At 38.7% G+C, this 20462-nt stretch overlaps 1 protein-coding gene across 3 annotated transcripts in view; it reads left to right on the top strand.

Moving 5' to 3' along the window:
• LOC133087378 (CD302 antigen) overlaps positions 1-20462 on the top strand; it is a 129502-nt gene that overhangs the window by 83733 nt on the left and 25307 nt on the right. The window contains exons 33-35 of one of the 3 annotated variants that reach the window (XM_061184399.1): positions 6089-6211; positions 7459-7626; positions 9399-9710. In XM_061184399.1, the coding sequence (XP_061040382.1) occupies positions 6089-6211; positions 7459-7626; positions 9399-9577 (470 nt within the window). In that variant the 3' untranslated portion in view covers positions 9578-9710. Of the gene's footprint in view, positions 1-6088; positions 6212-7458; positions 7627-9398; positions 9711-17307; positions 17641-20462 lie in introns of those variants that run through there. The other 2 variants (XM_061184389.1, XM_061184380.1) reach the window with 2 other exon arrangements.

Genomic DNA, 20462 nt, shown 5'->3' with positions numbered 1-20462 from the left:
CACTAATTATAATAGAATTATTACCCAATTGCCTAGTGGTGGGGAAACAGTTAAGTATTTTATGATATATGAGCTCAATGTAATACTGAAATAGCCATTAAAAATGATCAGTGTCAGACCTAGGGACACATACAGACTGAAAGTGAGGGGATGGAAAAAGATATTCCATGCAAATGGAAATCAAAAGAAAGCTGAAGTAGCAATTCTCATATCAGACAAAATAGACTTTAAAATAAAGACTGTTACAAGAGACAAAGAAGGACACTACATAATGATCAAGGGATTAATCCAAGAAGAAGATATAACAATTATAAATATTTATGCACCCAACATAGGATCACCTCAATACATAAGGCAAATGCTAACAGCCATAAAATGGGAAATCAACAGTAACACAATAATAGTAGGGGACATTAACACCCCACTTTCACCAATGGACAGATCATCCAAAATGAAAATAAAGAAGGAAACACAAGCTTTAAATGATACATTAAACAAGATGGACTTAATTGATATTTATAGGACATTCCATCCAAAAACAACAGAATACACTTTCTTCTCAAGTGCTTATGGAACATTCTCCAGGATAGAGCATATCTTGGGTCACAAATCAAGCCTTGGTAAATTTAAGAAAATTGAAATCGTATCAAGTATCTTTTCTGACCACAATGCTATGAGACTAGATATCAATTACAGGAAGAAACCTGTAAAAAATACAAACACATGGAGGCTAAACAATATGCTACTAAATAAACGAGAGATCACTAAACAAATCAAAGAGGAAATCAAAAAATACTTAGAAATAAATGACAATGAAAACACGACGACCCAAAACCTACAGGATCAGCAAAAGCAGTTCTAAGAGGGAAGTTTATAGCAATACAGTCCTACCTCAAGAAACAAGAAAAATCTCAAATAAACAACCTAACCTTACACCTAAAGCAATTAGAGAAAGAAGAACAAAAAACCCAAAGTTAGCAGAAGAAAAGAAATCATAAAGATCAGATCAGAATTAAAAAGAAATGAAGGAAACAATAGCAAAGATCAATAAAACTAAAAGCTAGTTCTTTGAGAAGATAAACAAAATTGATAAAGCATTAGCCAGACTCATCAAGAAAAAAAGAGAAGACTCAAATCAACAGAATTAGAACTGAAAAGGAGAAGTAACAGCTGACACTGCAGAAATACAAAGGATCATGAGAGATTACTACAAGCAACTACATGCCAATAAAATGGACAACCTGTAAGAAATGGACAAATTCTTGGAAAACCACAACCTTCCAAGACTGAACCAGGAAGAAATAGAAAATATAAACATACCAATCACAAGCACTGAAATTGAAACTGTGATTAAAAATCTTCCAACAAACAAAAGCCCAGGACCAGATGGCTTCACAGGCGAATTCTGTCAAACATTTAGAGAAGAGCTAACACCTATCCTTCTCAAACTCTTCCAAAATATAGCAGAGGGAGAAACACTCCCAAACTCATTCTACGAGGCCACCATCACCCTGATACCAAAACCAGACAAAGATGACACAAAAAAAGAAAACTACAGGCCAATATCACTGATGAACATTGATGCAAAAATCCTCAACAAAATACTAGCATACAGAATCCAACAGCACATTAAAGGATCATACACCATGATCAAGTGGGGTTTATCCCAAGGATTCTTCAATATATGCAAGTCAATCAATGTGATACACCATATTAACAAATTGAAGGAGAAAAACCATATGATCATCTCAATAGATGCAGAAAAAGCTTTTGACGAAATTCAACACCCATTTATGATAAAAACTCTCCAGAAAGTCGGCATAGAGGGAGCCTACCTCAACATATATGACATAAAGGCCATATATGAAAAACCCACAGCCAACATCATTCTCAATGGTGAAAAACTGAAACCACTTCCTCTAAGATCAGGAAAAAGACAAGGCTGCCCACTCTCACCACTATTATTCAACATAGTTTTGGAAGTTTTAGCCACAGCAATCAGAGAAGAAAAAGAAATAAAAGGAATCCAAATCGGAAAAGAAGAAGTAAAGCTGTCACCGTTTGAATATGACATGATACTATACATAGAGAATCCTAAAGATGCTACCAGAAAACTACTAGAGCTAATCAACGAATTTGGTAAAGTAGCAGGATACAAAATTAATGCACAGAAATCTCTTGCATTCCTGTACACTAATGATGAAAAATCTGAAAGTGAAATTAAGGAAACACTCCCATTTGCCATTGCAACAAAAAGAATAAAATACCTAGGAATAAACCTACCTAGGGAGACAAAAGACCTGTATGCAGAAAACTATAAGACACTGATGAAAGAAATTAAAGATGATACCAACAGATGGAGAGATATACCATGTTCTTGGATTGGAAGAGTCAACATTGTGAAAATGACTATACTACACAAAGCAATCTACAGATTCAGTGCAATCCCTATCAAACTACCACTGGCATTTTTCACAGAACTAGAACAAAAAATTTCACAATTTGTATGGAAACACAAAAGACCCTGAGTAGCCAAAGCAATCCTGAGAAAGAAAAACGGAACTGGAGGAATCAGGCTCCCTGACTTCAGACTATACTACAAAACTACAGTAACCAAGACAGTATGGTACTGGCACAAAAACAGAAATATAGATCAATGGAACAGGATAGAAAGCCCAGAGATAAACCCACGCACATATGGTCACCTTATTTTTGATAAAGGAGGCAAGAATATACAATGGAGAAAAGACAGCCTCTTCAATAAGTGGTGCTGGGAAAACTGGACAGCTACATGTAAAAGAATGAAATTAGAACACTCCCTAACACCATACACAAAAATAAAGACCTAAATGTAAGGCCAGACACTATAAAACTCTTAGAGGAAAACATAGGCAGAACACTCTATGACATAATCACAGCAAGATCCTTTTTGACCCACCTCCTAGAGAAATGGAAATAAAAACAAAAATAAACAAATGGAACGTAATGAAACTTAAAAGCTTTTGAACAGCAAAGGAAACCATAAAGTTTTAGCCATGGCAATCAGAGAAGAAAAAGAAAGAAAAGGAATCCAAATCGGATTAGACAACCCTCAGAATGGGAGAAAATATTTGCAAACAAAGCAACAGACAAAGGATTAATCTCCAAAATATACAAGCAGCTCATGCAGCTCAATATCAAAAAAGCAAACAACCCAATACAAAAATGGACAGAAGACCTAAATAGACATTTCTCCAAAGAAGATATACAGATTGCCAACAAACACATGAACGGATGCTCAACATTACTAATCATTAGAGAAATGCAAATCAAAACTACAGTGAGGTATCACCTCACACCGGTCAAAAAGTCTACAAACAATAAATGCTGGAGAGGGTGTGGAGAAAAGGGAACCCTGCTGCATTGTTGGTGGGAATGTAAATTGATACAGCCGCTATGGAGAACAATATGGAGGTTCCTTAAAAAACTAAAAATAGAACTACCATATGACCCAGCAATCCCACTACTGGGCATATACCCTGAGAAAACCATAATTCAAAAAGAGTCATGTACCACAATGTTCATTGCAGCTCTATTTGCAATAGCCAGGACATGGAAGCAACGTAAGTCTCCATCGACAGATGAATGTATAAAGAAGATGTGGCATATATATACAATGGAATATTACTCAGCCATAAAAAGAAACGAAATTGAGTTATTTGTAGTGAGGTGGATGGACCTGGAGTCTGTCATACAGAGTGAAGTAAGTCAGAAAGAGAAAAGCAAATACCGTATGCTAACACATATATATGGAATCTAAAAAAAAAATCGTCTGACGAATCTAGGGGCAGGACAGGAATAAAGACGCAGACGTAGAGAATGGACTTGAGGACACGGGGAGGGGGAAGGGTAAGCTGAGACAAAGTGTGAGAGTAATATTGACATATATACACTACCAAATGTAAAATAGATAGCTAGTGGGAAGCAGCCACATAGCACAGGGAGATCAGCTCAGTGCTTTGTGACCTCCTAGAGGGGTGGGATAGGGAGGGTGGGAGGGAGACGCAAGAGGGAGGGGATATGGGGATATACGTATGCATATAGCTGATTCACTTTGTTACACAACAGAAACTAACACAACATTGCAAAGCAGTTATGCTCCAATAAAGGTGTTAAAAAAAATGATCAATGTAACAATATGTACATGGTAAATAAAAGTAAGTGGGAAGAAATAGAATAAAAAATTGCTAAGTAAACTATTATGTGAAAATACTGACAAATGAAACTGCTTTAAATATAGCTAGATATGCTTAAATGAAAGGATTAAGAAGCTGATTTTTTGTGAAGTTGGTTAAGCAGTAAATACAAAATTGTAGATTTTTCATTACCTGGTCATTAATAAGTAAGCTTAGCCTGACCAGGGTAACAAAGTGTAAGAAGCATGGGTTGTTCATCCGTTCCGCAAAAGGGATGGCCCACACCTCTGAACACTATAAGGGACAGGACTTTTTGTCTTCAGATTTAACTAAAATGAAAGAGCAGCAATGATTGACTCCCTCCCATGAGAAACTTGGCGGGTAGTCAAACTGTGAAACGACTTCCAGGGAGACCACCTAGAGTATTTCAAATACCTGCATCCTTGGGTCTCAATTTAGGCAGGCAGATGACATTTATCTTATATATTTTACTAACTTGTGGAGACACTTTACTGATTTAAAAATCTCCTTGTTGCTGCTTAGCTACATGATGGAAACTTTTGTGTGGGAACTGTTGTGTGTTATACATGTTACACGTGATGGGAACTATTATGAGCTCTATATACATGTTCTGAAAGTCAGAAGCCTCTTGCTCCTAAAGTAGAAAAAAGGTTTACTGTCATTGTAGTGTAGGGTTTAAGCACTTAAGCCTTGGAGACAGACAGGTCTGGGTTCAAATCCCAGCTTCCATACTAACTAAGCTGAATGATATTGTGGAAGCTACATAATTGTTTCTCTTTCTCCTCTGAACAATGAGAATGAAAATAGTACTCACTTCAAAGTTTGGGGAAAGGTTGGGTTGTTGTAGAAATGAATGAAATGCGATAATGTGTGCTAATTTATCACAGAGCTCTGCAAATAGAGAGCATTCGTAACTGTTCTTATCATTAGAAAGATTGAGATTGACTTTCTATTTCTAAAGCTGTCTAGCTATGAAAGTCTGACAAACTTACTTAATCTTCTTGCCCCTCCATTTCCACATCTGTAAAATAGTGATAATACCTTTTCTACAGGACTATGTAGTATTAAACAAGGTAAAGTACCTGCACACTGTGGTGATCTGTAGAGAAGAAAAGGCTTTCCTTTGCCCTTCTTTAAATACTTCACACCACAGAAGAAATGCTTTAGTTCAAGTATGGATAAGCTTGTTTGGGTTGAAGACTATTTGATTCCATTTAGAATGGATTTCCAAGTCTAGTTATTATTTTGTTTCTATCCCTTGCCTGATGCTGGTGATAGCACTATTATCTCTGTGGGTTTAGGGCAACCTATCAAACTTCAAGAATACTCACTCATTCAGTGCCATACTATATTTAGGAACTTAACAATGGATGACCAAGTACTCTTATGTATAAAATAATATTAAAAGGAAGGCCAATGCTCTCTGACATCCCAAACCTATTTGCTTTTATTTTCATTTTAACAGAAGCAAAGTTAAAGCTGAGTTATTATACAGAACTGGTTGTTGAGGAGAGAGTGTTGAAAATCTATAGGGGAGCACAGACTTCTACCATTACATACCCCATTCTTATGACTAGCTGTTCATACAGAAAGGTCTCACTGGTTAGGTAGTTCCAAGATCCAAAAATATTACCAGGTAAACATTTTGAGGAAATGTAAATTTTCTATATACAAAGTTTCAATCTAGAATATTACTAACTTTTTTAGAAGCTATTAATGTTATATTTTTAAAAATCTGAAATAAATATCAGATTTTAAGAACATTCTGTGTCAAGTTTGAATATCTTCGTGATCTTGATCATGATAGTTTTTGTCAAATGGCTGGTTGAGAATAAACCACTTCCCTAGTTTGCATAAAACTAATTGGTTTGGGGTTTGTTTTCCTTCAACAGATCATTCTGCAACTATCGTTACCATAAAGGATGAAGATGAGAATAAATTTGTGAGCAGACTGATGAGGGAAAATAATAACATTACCATGAGAGTTTGGCTTGGATTATCTCAACTTTCTGCCGGTAAATGACATATCTGTATGTACAGTGTGCAAAGAGAGTTCTAACTTGTCCTAAATACCAAGTCAGCCTCACTAAAGAATGCCAAGTGGTGGCTAATTCGAATGCTTCTTACTGATGAATAAGCTAGGTCTGCTGTTTTAGAGGCTCATAAATTCCTAATGAATAAACAAGTGACTTATTAGTAATGATGGAAACACTAATGAAATAGAAAATCAGGTTAAATCAACTGGAATTGTTTTAGAGGCTTAAGATAACTTGGGTCAACAGAATATTTTTTTCTCTTGTGGCAATATCTGTGTCCCTCGTGTCCCCCAACAGGAACCCTTAGATTTCTGGTGTCTATCATACGGTGTTCTTGTAGCTTTTAACTGTTATTCAGAAAGTTCTCTTCCTGTTGTTCCCTTCCCTCTAGGAACGTTTTTTACCATAGAGCTAAATTAAGTCTTAATGGTGATTTTTTTTTCATACTAGCTTAGTAAAATTGCAGAAATTTGGTTCAAAAAGGTTTGTGGAGGAGTTTTTCAATAAGGCGTAATAGATAGAGGGTTTCAGTGCACTTGGAATTGATAAAGAATGAAGAGTACAAATTTGATAGAAGAATAGGAAGTCTGCTTCACATTTTATGCACATTTGAATTCTAAATAATTAAAATGAGTGTGAATTCCAAAATATTAAGTATGTGTCAAAAAGTCAGTGAATTCAAAGTTGGCCATCTAAATGAATTATAAATTGTGTTTATACTATCACCACAAGGTGTTGCAACCTCAGCTGGAAAGCAAAAATGGAGTCATGGTGAGGAGGCCTTCTTGGACCCTGCTGGACCTTTCCTCGCCCACCAGCACACTGGGAATGATTTTTAATGGGGGAGGGGGACGGAGAGCAAGAGAAAAGGGATACAGGTCTTTAGAAGTCTATCTGTCACACAATAAATGTACAGGCTTTCTGCACTTTAATCAAAACACCATATTCTACATCAGTGCTGTCTAATAGAACTTTCTGCAAAGATGAAATTGTTCTATATCTACACTGGCCAACGTAGTAATCACTAGCCATATATGGCTATTGAACACTTGAAATGTGGCAAGTGCAGGTTATGGACTGATTTTAATTTTTTCACTTTCAATAAATTTCATTTTAAAATAGTGGCACAGCACAGTTCTAAGGAAATAAATTATATGAGCCATGCACCTTTTAACCTTAGTAATTTAGTTGCAATAAACATAGTTATACTTAATTTCTTTCTTTAGATCAGTCTTGGAATTGGTTAGATGGATCAAAAGTGACATTTGTCAAATGGGCAAATAAATTTAAGAGTGGCAGTGGACAATGTAGCATTTTGTTAGCTTCAAATGAAACTTGGATAAAAGTTGAATGTTCACGTGGCTATGGAAGAGTTGTCTGCACAGTTCCCTTGGGTAAGTATGTAACCTGTCCTTAAGGAACACTTTGCAGAATAGGTCAGGAAATAAATGTACAATTCAATTATGTGCAGTTTTGTACTTTGTCCTAAAGTACTTAGTCCTTAGAGTATATCCAAACAATCTTGATTAACTCATAGATTCTTTCCCTCAGAAAAATAGATAGATTACAGATGACAATAAATGCATAAGATGTCTAGGACTCCCAGAGGAAAGTGCTAAACTGTCCAAACTTTGTATATTCTTTCCTAAGAAAAATGGAAGCTGCCAGAGTATTAGGGAGGTCATTTCTTTGAAAATGTTAAGATGTATTTTATTCCATAGTTCAAACATGTAAAAACTCAAAGGTCTAATTCTACAGTTAGTTTGTTTCCTTTCTCCTCATTCCCATAAAACTCATAATTAACAATAATGCAAAACTATTTAATTACTTAAAATGTCCTGAGTATCTATAGGAAATCATAATTTGAACTACCATTTCATCATAACTGATACATAAAATAACCACAAAAATCTTATCTTAATATGCTCTAAAATTTTCACATCAACATTTTTAAAGATTAGCATAAAATGTTCAGTTTGGTGCACAAATATTAAAAATAAAACCCTAATTCTAGGTGACCAGTATCTATATATTTATGCATTGATTCAGCAAATATTTAGATTATCTGTTTTATGTGCGGAGCTATACCCGTGTACAAGACAGATAAGATACCTTTTCTCACAGAGCTTACAATCTAATGGAGGAAGACAGATAATAAGTAACCAAGCAGGTCTATTTTTAAAAGAGAGGAAAATATCAAATAGTTATAAACTCTATATAATCAAGACTAGGGGGTTGACTACTCTAGATCAGGTTATCAGAGAAGACATCTTAGAGCAGGAGATATTGAAGCTGAGATCAGAAAGGCCTTGGGGACCAGGGTAGGAGTCACAGCAGGCAGAGGTGCCAGCTGGAGCAGAGAGCCTAAGACAGAACAACTTGCTGTGGGCTCAGGGAAGAGCTGCAAAGTAGACAGGTGCCAGACACTTAGGGCTTTGGAATCCCGAGTCAAGAGTTCAGGTTCCATTCTGAGTGGAATGGAGAGTGACTAAAAGATTTGGGGGGGCAGGGGGGAGCAGGGTTAGAGTGGTATAAACCAAGAGTTCTGTTTTGGCATTTTGAGCCATCCATGTGGAGATGAGCTATTCACATGGCATGTGCAGTGTGTGCCTTTGGACATATGAGAGAGAAGGGAGGGCAGCATAGAGATGGTATTAAAGCCATGGGAAAAAATGAGTCCATCTCGACAGCATGTAGACAGGGTCTGGGACGGTGTTTGATATTGAATAGCAAGGAGCTAAATGAGGTCTTCCTAAAGGCTTAAATTCCTTTAAAGCAAATAATACTTTATTTGGCACTAGGTAAGTCAAACACAAACATTTACAACTTTTAGCAATTTGCTATCAAAGTAAGGTAATATACTGGGAATGATAGTCTCAAAGGGATGATGGGAAGGGAAGTGAGAATAATGATAGCACTTTAATTTCTTTGGAAGAAAATTGCTATAGCAATGAAGAGGATTTGAATGAAAACAGTTAAATTGGAAAAGAAAACACTTAAGTGTCTGATGATGAATTTGAATTGTGTTCACACTATGAAACAATCAGGTACTTATTGTATCTAATTTATACAGTGTTTACATATGTGACATAGAGCCTAATGTATAAAATCAATAATGATCACTTTTATATTCTCTCCTCCACTGTCAAACCTTTCCCTGTTCTAGGCCCTGATTACAGAGGAATGGGTATCACATTTGCTGTGCTAAGTTTCTTAGGTCTCATCAGCGGATTGATCTGGTTGCTTTTCCAAAGGAACCGTTTGCACTGGGTGGGCTTCTCATCAGTTCGGTATCAACAAGGAGCCAATGAAGATGAAATTATGCTTCCTTCTTTCCATGACTAAACTCTTCTAAAGGTTTGCTAATTTGCACTGATGGTTTAGGAAAAATGAGCCATTTAAAATTTTCCCAGTGTCAGTATTTACTCTGTTTCAACGTAGAAGTCTTAAGTACTTTTTCTTTTTTTGTTTAATTGCTATCCTGGTATCTACAATTACCCACAAATGCCATGTTTATAACTCTACTTAATAGAATGAAAAGGAACAAAAGCTGGAACTGAAGTCCAAATTGTTCATAAGATAATAAGTTTAATGTGCATTTTTCTCCGTAAGAATGTGGTTGGTAATAAGGATATGTATATTTTAATGGTATTTTAACACAACATCTTAGGAAATCAAAACTGGCATATTACTAGGTCACAGATCTACCTTTTAAGAACATCCGAGCCAAATGCAAAATTAGTACCTCAAGGTAAAAACACAGCTGTAAATAATATCAACATTGTTTTAAAATAGTCATTTGTAGCCTTTGGGGGAAATTATTGAACAATGAAACATGTAAACAGCAAAATGGTGCCTCTTGGCAAGAGTTTCTTATACTATTCCAAAGATATTTCACACCAAAATTATTTAAACGCAAATGTTTTGTTCTGTTCATAGTTTTTTTTTTAAAGACTTTTAAAAAAGATTTAGTACTTAACATTTTTCTGAAATGTGTTTTTTTGTTTTATGTACAACATATAACTGTTTTCTTTTTAAAGGGAATCAGCTAAGGATAAGATTTTTTGAAAATTTCACAATTTATATACTTACATAGTATGGCAACTTCTGACTAAGCAATTTTGATTACTTTGTTGCCTTTTTACATAAGCTAAAGAGAAAAGAGGCCTATGAAGGTAACTGTGTATCTCACATTTGTAAAAATGAAAATTTTACCATGAAACTCTAAACCTTGTGATTACTACTAAAATATTTAAAATTAGGAATGGTTTAGGAAACAGTCTTGCGGTTATCGTTTTGAATTTCACCACCTAGAATATATTCTTAATAATAGCTTCTACTGCATATGGTGAATGTTTTATTCAGTGTTTAACTTATACTTGTACTTTAGAATATTTTTGTATAAAATCCACAGATTTATTTTAAAATTTAGAGTGTTTATACTATGATAACATTGTAAATAAATTTCTAAGACAACTTTAGTATAGTCTAAAACTCTTTAGTACAGTTGTCCTGAACTGTTTTTTACTGAATTTGTTAAACTAATTCTCTTGCTCTAAGATCTGTACAATTCTAGTTGTTAAGACTTTCTTCAAAGAACTAAACAAACTGGATGCAAAAAGTACAGGTATATGTAGTAGTGATGCCATAATAAAGTCGTTTTATTCTTTAAGTAAAAGTGTTGTTGATCCTTGTTGGGGGAAAAAAATGTCTAGATTGGGCTTTATTATGTTAGGCATATAGCATGACAAGAAATAAAGTGTCCAGCTATTGTAAAGCAAGGCATCCTTAAGATTTTGTGTGCATTTTTAAAAGAATAAACGTAATCATCCCTACATCTCTGAATGTTTGATTTTAGGCTCCTTTTTTGATTCCTCTGACTCAGCGTTTCTTTAAACTACTGGATCAGCAGGGATTCCACCTATGATCCACTTGCTTCTCATTCTGTGTGCTCCCCTCGGGAGATCCAGTACACCACCTCCCACCCCACGACATTCATCAGCCACTTCTAAGTCAGTAGGTCAGATATCTAGTTCCAAGTTCATGTTTGTAACTCCCACTGAACAATCTCCATGAAAGTCCTTCTCAACATGATAAGAACTGCCTGTATTGTGTTCCCTTCCTCATTTCCCCTGTTCCAGATGTCTCAGAAGAACTGAAGACAACTTTTTCCAATCTTCCTAACTAATCCAGCACCCACATGTGGTCTGACAAAATTGATATTTCAAAACCAGGCACCTAAAAAAGCAGGCAAATACACCCAATGATCAGGTATAGGGGACAAATTTAGAAGTGCTACCAATGACTGTCCTCTCACAGCATGTTCCCTTCCCTGATCCCAGGGCAAGATGTTTCGTTATCTGGGAGATCTCCCCTGCAAATGGCTGCTGTAGTGTTGGCAACCCCCAGTCCTGACCCCATTGCTGAGTTGAATCTAGGGAGAGCCAGAGATTCAGGTTCCTTTCTCTTAGGTTCATTTAATCCTAAAACCCTCTTGGAGGAACAAAGACCTAATTGTTAGGTCTTTGCTCAACAACGTTTTCTCTAAAAAGACAAATTTTCACTATATATATCAAAGACTTTTTTTTTAAACTAGACCTCATGATCTGTACAAAGTTAACTCTGATTTCCTGTATATTCTAAATTCAAACATTTTCACAATATTACATCTCAACAAATTTAGCATACACCTATTTCTCTTTTTTCCCAAGCTAACTTAATCACAAGCAGAATTTGAGACTTTTTTTCTATTCTCCCAAACAGTTCTTCTTATATTCTCCTTGAATTAATATGAAGACAGTATACCCCTTGTTTCCCAAGCTAGAAACTCAGAAGTCATCCTTAAATTCTGTCTTTCTCATCTCTCTAATCCAACAGTTCTGTCAGTTTTTTCCCACACTTCTCATGAACTGGTTATCTCCATTGCCAGCTGTCTTAATTCAGACCTCTATCCTTTTTTGCTTCCTGGATTATCTGCACAAGGCTCTTCACTGGTCTTCCTCATCAGCCTTTCCTCTTCATCCCATTTTTCCTGTTCCTGGGCCTAGGGGACCTGAAATTCACAGAGGAGGACTCCCCCTCTATTTTGGTCTAAAGTTATCTAGGCCTAACTTATCTCACAACAAGGGAGCTCAGCAATGCCCAGCCCAGGACCCTCCCCAGGTACCTTATGTGGGTTGATGTCAGTCCTGAGAAGTCCTAAGAGGGTATCTGGTTCCCTGGCCAAATACCCTCTTAATACAATGTAGGGTCAAGTCAATATTGCTCCAATTGCTAAACAACAAGGAGCCAAAGTCAGATAAAACTGGAATCCAGGAATCAGGAAAACATTGGTGATTTTAACCAATGGAAATGCAGGAGATCACCAGAATCCAGATGGAAGTGAGCTGAAAAGTGAAAGGGAAATTAGGAAATAGAGAACATGAAATCTTGAGAAGTATGTAGAGATGGACCATAGCTAGAGAGAGAAGGAGGGTTGAAGAAGATTTTTTCCCAAAGGAGAGCAGAAAGAGATTCACAGGTTGAGAAGCTTAGAGGAAAGAAAACAAAACACATCAAAAACTAAAAACGATGGACAGAGAGAAGTTGATGATGCTGGGGAGAGATGGGGAGTCATTAATTGAAGAAAATCTTGGAGAAGATGGGATGAGAGGGGCAGTTCTAAACCCACATAAAGAGGAACTAGGTTTGGATGGGATGGGAGGAAGCATGCATTCCACTCTGAGGGCAAGAGAAAGACCTGTGTGAAAGGGAAGGGGAGAGCAGAAAAGTATTTGAAGATGTTTGTCTACACCTGACGGCCCCTTTTTTCCTATTGAGTAGAAGGTGAGGTTTTCTGCCGAGAAAGACAAGTATCAAATGTGGTTTCAGCTTGAAGAGCATAATAAAAGAAATATTCTATGTGGGGAATGAGAGAGGAGAATGACCAAGACAAAATAAAAAGATTGCAGAAGAGGCTTACTGGGCCCAGATGAAATTAAAAGCCATATATTAGTAGAGGCAAGCATCAAGAGAATTAATAGATTTCCTCTACCTGCCCTCAGCTACTTCACTAAAATTGAGGGAAAGCAGACTATGAAGAAGAAAGAAGAGACCCCCATCCTCAAAAAATTAAAAATAGAACTACCATGTGATCCAGCAATCCCACTTCTGGGTGTATATCCAAAGGAAATGGAAACAGGATCTTGAAGAGATAACTGCACTCCCATGTTCATTGCAGCATTATTCACAATAGCCAAGATATAGCCAAAACAACCTAAGTATCCATCAATGGATGAATGGATAAAGAAGATGTGATACACACACACACACACACACACACACACGAATATTATTTAGCCATGAGAAAGAAAGAAATTCTGCCATTTTCAACAATATGGGTGAATCTGGAGGGCATTATACTAAGTGAAGTAAGTCAGACAAAGAAAGACAAATATGTATGATATCACTCATATGTAGAATCTAAAAGAGCCAAACTCATAGAAACAGAGAGCAGAATGGTGGTTACCAGGGGTGGGAGTAGGGGAAAAGGGGGGATGTGGTTTAAGGGTACACACTTCCAGTTATAAGATGAATCAGTTCTGAGGAATATACAGCATGGTTTTTATAGTTAACAATACTGTGTAATATACTTAAAAGTTGCTAAGAGAGTAGATATTAAATGTTTTCACCAGAAAAAAAGAAATGGTAATTATGTGACAAGATGGATGCTATGGTGGTAATCCTTTTGCAATATACATCAAATCAACACACTGTGCACCTTAAATTTACAAAATGTTATATGTCAATTATATTTCAATATATTTCAATAAAGCTGGAAGTTTTTAAATTTTTTTTTAATTTTAAAAAAGAGGGAAAAAAGGAAGAGACCCCAGGAGTCACAGTTGGCCAGGTGGATGCAACAGAGAAACAAGGGAGGGTATGGTATCCAGGCTGGGTGAAGAAGGGAGAAATAAAAGGCCGGGAAAAATGAAGTCAAGGGATTGGAGTCTGGAATGAGGTCAAAGAGAAGTGAAAGAGAAGGAAAAATATAAGGTATGAGGTGTGACTGGAAAGTAGAACATCATAGTGAGAGATTTTGATGAAATAGTGTATTGTTCCATGCAGACGTGGTAAGTAGTCTGTTTTGTCATATTAGCATAAAAAATGAGGAAGTATGCATCAGAGTTAACAGTGGGGAAAATATGCCTTCCCTTAGTTCAAATGACTTAAAAATAAAAGACTGCTGAAATGGGTTATTTGCCTAAGTGACGTTGATTCGTTAAGGTTCTACTCCTATTGTAAATCTAACCATTATTTGACAATTAGTTTTAACGCAAAGTAATCCACATCGATACAACATACTTTGGTGCCCGAGGAAGGGGGTGGAGATGACTTTTCCAAATACATGACTGCACAGAGCTGTTCATTTTACCTGTGTAGTTAGCAGGACCAAAGTGTCCAGAATCAGGATGTTTCCGTATTTAATAAACATTGTGTACATTTGGAAGGATTTGCTTTGGGTTTGGCTTTAGTATATAAACCCATCATTGACAGTCTGAGAGGAATGATGGAAATAAATAAGTTGAGCAAGACCTTGATACTTTGGCAAGAGAGGCTGAACCTGGAGAGGGTGGGAGAGTCCAGCAGAAGACCTGGGCTCTGGTTCATTTTCTGGCATTCACTGTGTGCCTGTGGCTAAGTGATGTCCCTTCTTTGGACCTCAGTTTCCTTATCAGTAAATGAAGATGGCCCCTACCATCTCTAACATTCTATGACTCTCCTTATAGACTCCTTTGGTCAGATAGATTTCCTTGGTGCAATCACTCCATTTCCGACTCGACTATTAGAGGAATGGAAAGGGTTAGAAAGGATTGGAAAAGGTTAGACTTGATCTTCTAGAATAGACTTTAATTTTTGAGCAGTTTTACGTTAAAAAATGAGCAGAAAGTACAGAGAGTTCCCATATACCTCCTTATCTCTCCCCACATTTCCCTATTATTAGCATCTTGCATTAGTGTGGGACATTTGGTAAAACTGATGATCCAGTATGGATACATTTTTATTAACTAAAGTCCACAGTTTACATTAGGATTCATCTTTATGTTGTATATTCTATGGGTTTTGACAAATGTATCTACCATTACAGTATCTTACAGAACAGTTTCACTGCCCTAAAAGTTCTCTGTGCTCCACCTATTCATGCCTCCCTTCCCACCTCCCCCAACCCTTGGCAACCACTGATCTTTTACTGATACCACAGTTTTGCCTTTTCCAAAATATAAAGTTGAAATTACAGGGTATGTGGACTTTTCAGATTGTCTTCTTTCACTTAGCAATATGCATTTAAGGTTCCTCCATATCTTTTCATGGCCTGATAGTGCATTTCTTTTTAGTGCTGAATAATATTTCATTGTCTGGAGGTACCACAATTTATTTATCCATTCACCTATTGAAGGATATCTGGCTTGCTTCCAGGTTTTGGCAATTATGAATAAAGCCACTGTAAATATCTACATATAAATTTTTGTGATGGGGACTTCCCTGATGGTCCAGTGGGTAAGACTCCATGCTCCCAATGCAGGGGGCCTGGGTTCGATCCCTGATCAGGGAACTAGGTCCCACGTGCAGGTCGAAACTAAGCATCTGCATGCTGCAGCTAAGAAGTCTGCATGCTGCAACTAAAGATCCCGCATGCTGCAACTAAGATCCCGCATGCTGCAACTAAGATCCCGCGTGCCACAACTAAGACCTGGCACAGCCATAAATAAATAAACTAATTAAATATTTTTTAAAATTTTAAATAAAATATTAAAATTTAAAAATAAATAAATAAAATATTTAAAAAATTTTGTGAATATGTAAGGTTTCAGCTTGTTTGGATAAATACCAAGGAGCATGATCACTGAATCATATGGTAGGAGTATATTTAGTTTTGCAAGAAGCTGCAAAGTGTCTTCCAAAGTGGCTATACCATTTTGCATTCTCACCAGCAATGAATGAGAGTTCGTTTTGCTCTCCATCTTCATCAGCATTTGGTGTTGTCAGTGTTCTGGATTTTAAAAGCCATTCTAATAGGTGTGTAGTGGTATCTTGATTTAATTTGCAATTCCCTAGTGACGTGTGACGTTGTATGTTTTCATATGCTTTTTGCCATCTGTGTATCTTCTCTGTCAAAGTGTCTGTTCAGCTCATTTGTACATTTTAAAATTGAGTTGTTTGTGTTTGTAGAGTTTAGACTTGATTTTAAAGCACTCTTTTGCTAATGACATGAGACAATGTCAGGGTTTAAACAAGCAGCCTGCCTGGCCCTGATTGTCTGGTTCCAGAGACACTCACTAGTGGAGTTACAGTTGCATAGTTTATACATATAATAACAAGTATGGGTGGTTTTTTGTTTTTTTTTTCTTAAATGACAGAAATTTATTGTGTCACAGTTCCGGAGGCCAGAAGTATCAAGGTATCCATCAGAGCTGGTTCCTTCCAAGGGCCGTACAAGCATAGTTTAAAGACCCCTAATCCAGAAGCTGCTGATAGAGAAAAGTTGTCTGAGGGCCACAGTCCACTGAGAGAAGAGCCTTTGAAAAGGTTTCTGACCATTAGGTCCAAAGGACAAACACCACTTTAACCAAGGGATCAAAGTTAACATCACCAGTGATGAGACAGAATGACATGGTCCTCCTGGGCTGGGCATATGGCTTCTGTGGTGCTCTTGCCAGAAAACAAACAAACAACAACAAAACGAAAACAAACAACAACAAAACAAAAACAAAAACATAACCTGAATCCTGTTCTTCTCATCTCCCTCAGGAGGAGACATCAGACAAACTGAAACTAAAGGACATTCTACATAGCGACTGGCCAGTACTCTTCAAACTTGTATCCAGATCGATGGTGAAAGATAAGCAATGACACAGGAACTGTCCCACATTAAAGAGACTGAGGAGACGTCACATCTCAGTAGTGTATGACCCTGGATTGGATTTGAGAACAGAAAAAGAACATCAGAGCGACAATTGGTGAAGTGTGATAACGGCTGTAGATGAGTCCACAGTATTACACCAGTGTTAATATGCTGGCTCTGACTCATTGTACTGGAGTTAGATACGACGTTAATATTTAGAAAAGCTGGCTGAAGGGTTACGGAAATTCCTTGTACTACTTTGGCAACATTTTTGAGAGGCTGAATTTATTTCGGTTCAGATGAAAAGTTTTAAAAATCACGGAGAGTCGGAGCGCCGGCCGGAAAGCAGCGCGGGCGGGCACTCGGGCCGGTGAGGGGCCGCGGGTGGGAGGGGTCGGGCGGCGGCTCCGCACTTCCGAGCAGCGCACGCGCCGGGCCCGCAGCGCCGTCATGTCCCGCGCCGCGCCGCCCGCTCTCCTGCTGCCGCTGCTGGGCCTCGCAGTCGCCGCCGCCCCCGCCGCCGCGGGTAAGCTGGCCCCTTGCCGCGCCCCCTCCTCGGCCTGGGAGCCTGGGCCCGGAGCGACCGCCTTCTCGCAGCCCGGCGGAGACCCTCCACCTCCTCCGCGGCCGAGGGCTGCAACTCGACGGGCATGTCGCGCTCCCCTGCACGTCCACCCCGCCCGCCCCCGTGCGCCCTGGCGTCTGGTCACCCCCCCTCCTCCGCGTTCGGTGGGTTCCGAGAGAGCGCCCCCGGGGAGGGGGTCGCCGGGGACCCGAGAGCGCCCTTCGTCTCCCGCCGTGTCCACATCCTCGGCGCAGACCCCACTCGCGGGCAGGGGTCCCAAACGACGCTAATTGACAGGAGAGCGGAGGGACTTAGAGCCCCAGGACGAACATAGTTTCAGGGCCATTTGGGGCTGAAAGGGGAAGTGGGGAAGTTGGCTGCGGAGATGTCCCCAGCTCGTGAGCGGCGGGGGCGGGGGGCGGGAGGAAGCTGGCCCTCTTTTGCTCTCGGCGTTGTTTGTCCAATTGGTTGGTGTTCAAGTTGTCGCAACAGGAAAACAGTTCAGCCAAATAACCCTGAATGGAAGTGGGACGAGAACAGGGGAGGCCTGGATTCCACTTAAGTCGTGTGATTTAAAAATCTTTAAGTCCAGTCTGCTGTTGTGCAAGTGACATCTGAAACTTTACTCTTGATTAGTCAGTCATTTCCAAAATGAATCGTGAGGAAAATGGACAATTCTCTTGAATGTTTTGTGTTTTTTTAAACAATATTCTCTTGCAAACATGTCAAAAATGTTGATGGGGGAAACTCTGGGGAAAGACTTCCATCCAAAATCACTATTGATTGAACAATTCTAGGAATTAAGGAGCAAAATAAACAAGAACTAAGTGAGTACTTGCGTGGTTTTGAATGAAATGATTATGCAAGAATTTGGCTTTTTTCCCACCCCACCCCCCTGAATTTCACTGTCATTTTATAAATTCCTGCTGGAAGCCTGCTGACAGGTGGGAATATATTAAAGGATCTCATTATTGGAGGCAGCAGTAGAGTAAGCAGCTCAGAAGTTGCTTTTTTTTTTTTTACAAACTCAAAGCTCCTATCCTGACACCTTTTGTCGACCAGCATTTATGACCAGTTATGCCATCTGCTGCCTATGGAGGAGCGGAAACAAGAGTTTCACACTGTTGAGACTGAGCACATTGGTTTTGTCCAAAACAAGGCTGGACTAGAGATTCTGTGAAGCCCTCCTTATGCACGCGCTCCTTATGTTTGCCAGTAACATCTAAACGCCCATTTAAGCCACCCTCTGGGTTGCCGCGCCTTCATATGTCAGGCTCAGTAAAATAAATACTTTTCTTGTCAGATTTTTTTAGAAGTCCGTTTCTAGATTGTGGTATCTCTCTTCTTAAGAGAAGCTGTTTTGATCAGCAGTGGAAGACAGGCTGTTACCCACCTGGGCTCTTGGGCTCCTTAATAGAAATTGATGAGGCCAGATGAGGAATTCAGGCGAGGCTTTATTAGGGACTCGTGCTGCAGCGTGAGGGAGCGAGAACAAGTAACAAGTGCCCTTGCTTGCTCCCTGAGCGAGGGCGAGCTGATCCCCTAAGTGGGGTTGAGGATAGGGGCTGACATGGGTGGCTGGAGAGGTGGCTTAGGTGGGCTGCCCACCCCCTTGGTGGTGCTGTGTGCAGGGATCATGCGCAATACCCTGCCTTTGCTCCGGGCAGCTCAGAAGCGGCAGCTGGGTTTTGATCTTTTTGTATCTTGTTGCTCATAATTTGCCCCAACTGTGCATGCGTGCAGTTATTTTTAGTCTCTTATAGTTTCTTTGCATTCTGTTGCTGGAGGAGACGTTTGTCCAGGTGCAAGCACTGCAGCAAAGGGTCCCAGGTCCCAGCCTGTCTCAAAACTATCTTTGGAAAGTTTTGTTCCTTTTCCTTTTATAAGTCCAGTATGGTTAAATAGACTTTTCAAGAGCTGAAGAAGTGCCTGTCGAATAAATGATTGCTATTAATTAATCAGCTTCTCTCAGGAGGTTTGAAGGATTAATTTAGAAGGAGCATGAGCTTTGGAGTTAGGTACAGACTCTGTGGCCTTGATCGAATTGCGCAACTCATTGCACTTCAGTAAAATGGAGATACCCACAGGGCTGTAGTGAGCCTTCAGTGAGAACTCCATGTCTAGCACCTATTCCAGGCATGGTGAATCTTGGTTTTCCTTTGTTCTCTTCATACGAAATGAAGGGTAATTATTGCAACTAGAAAATTATGTCACGAGTGCCACTTTATGTCTGTTGATGTGTATGGTTACTGAGCACATTGCCATACATGTTGATAACACGAGGCTGAAAAACTATGTGTTTTATTATCATACTTCACAAATCTATCCAGACAAGATCAGGAATCACACTTGGCTTAGAGCTAAGTAAAGAAAGAGCTTTTCAAGGTTCTCATGGAATTTGCTGAATGGCAAGGTCTTAACAGAAAAGCTCCTAGGGTGTTGCATAAAGTATAAATGTAGTATTGAAATGGAAATTATTGTTATTGTTCTCTGTTATTTTGGAGTTTATTAGTGTAAATGATCTTGTGTTGTTCTTAGATATTATCTTGAATAATCACAATGAACAAAAAATACCTGAGTAAGTTTCCATGGCATCCCTTTTAAAAAGTTCTTCTGTAACGGCACTTTTTGTACATAGTACATGATCGGTATCTGTCTCCTGGGTCAGTGGTTTCCTGTGGGCAGCGTGAATATAAGTGAACACAAGCGTGTTAGAGGAAACCCCATTCTGTGGTCACTGCGTCGTCACTAACTTTGAGTTGCCATAGCCTACAATACTCTGC

The sequence above is a fragment of the Eubalaena glacialis genome, chromosome 1 (assembly GCF_028564815.1).
Source record: "Eubalaena glacialis isolate mEubGla1 chromosome 1, mEubGla1.1.hap2.+ XY, whole genome shotgun sequence".
Taxonomy (NCBI): domain Eukaryota; kingdom Metazoa; phylum Chordata; class Mammalia; order Artiodactyla; family Balaenidae; genus Eubalaena; species Eubalaena glacialis.
The sequence above is the reverse complement of the archived record's forward strand: the minus strand, read 5'-3'. Positions and strand labels throughout refer to the sequence as shown.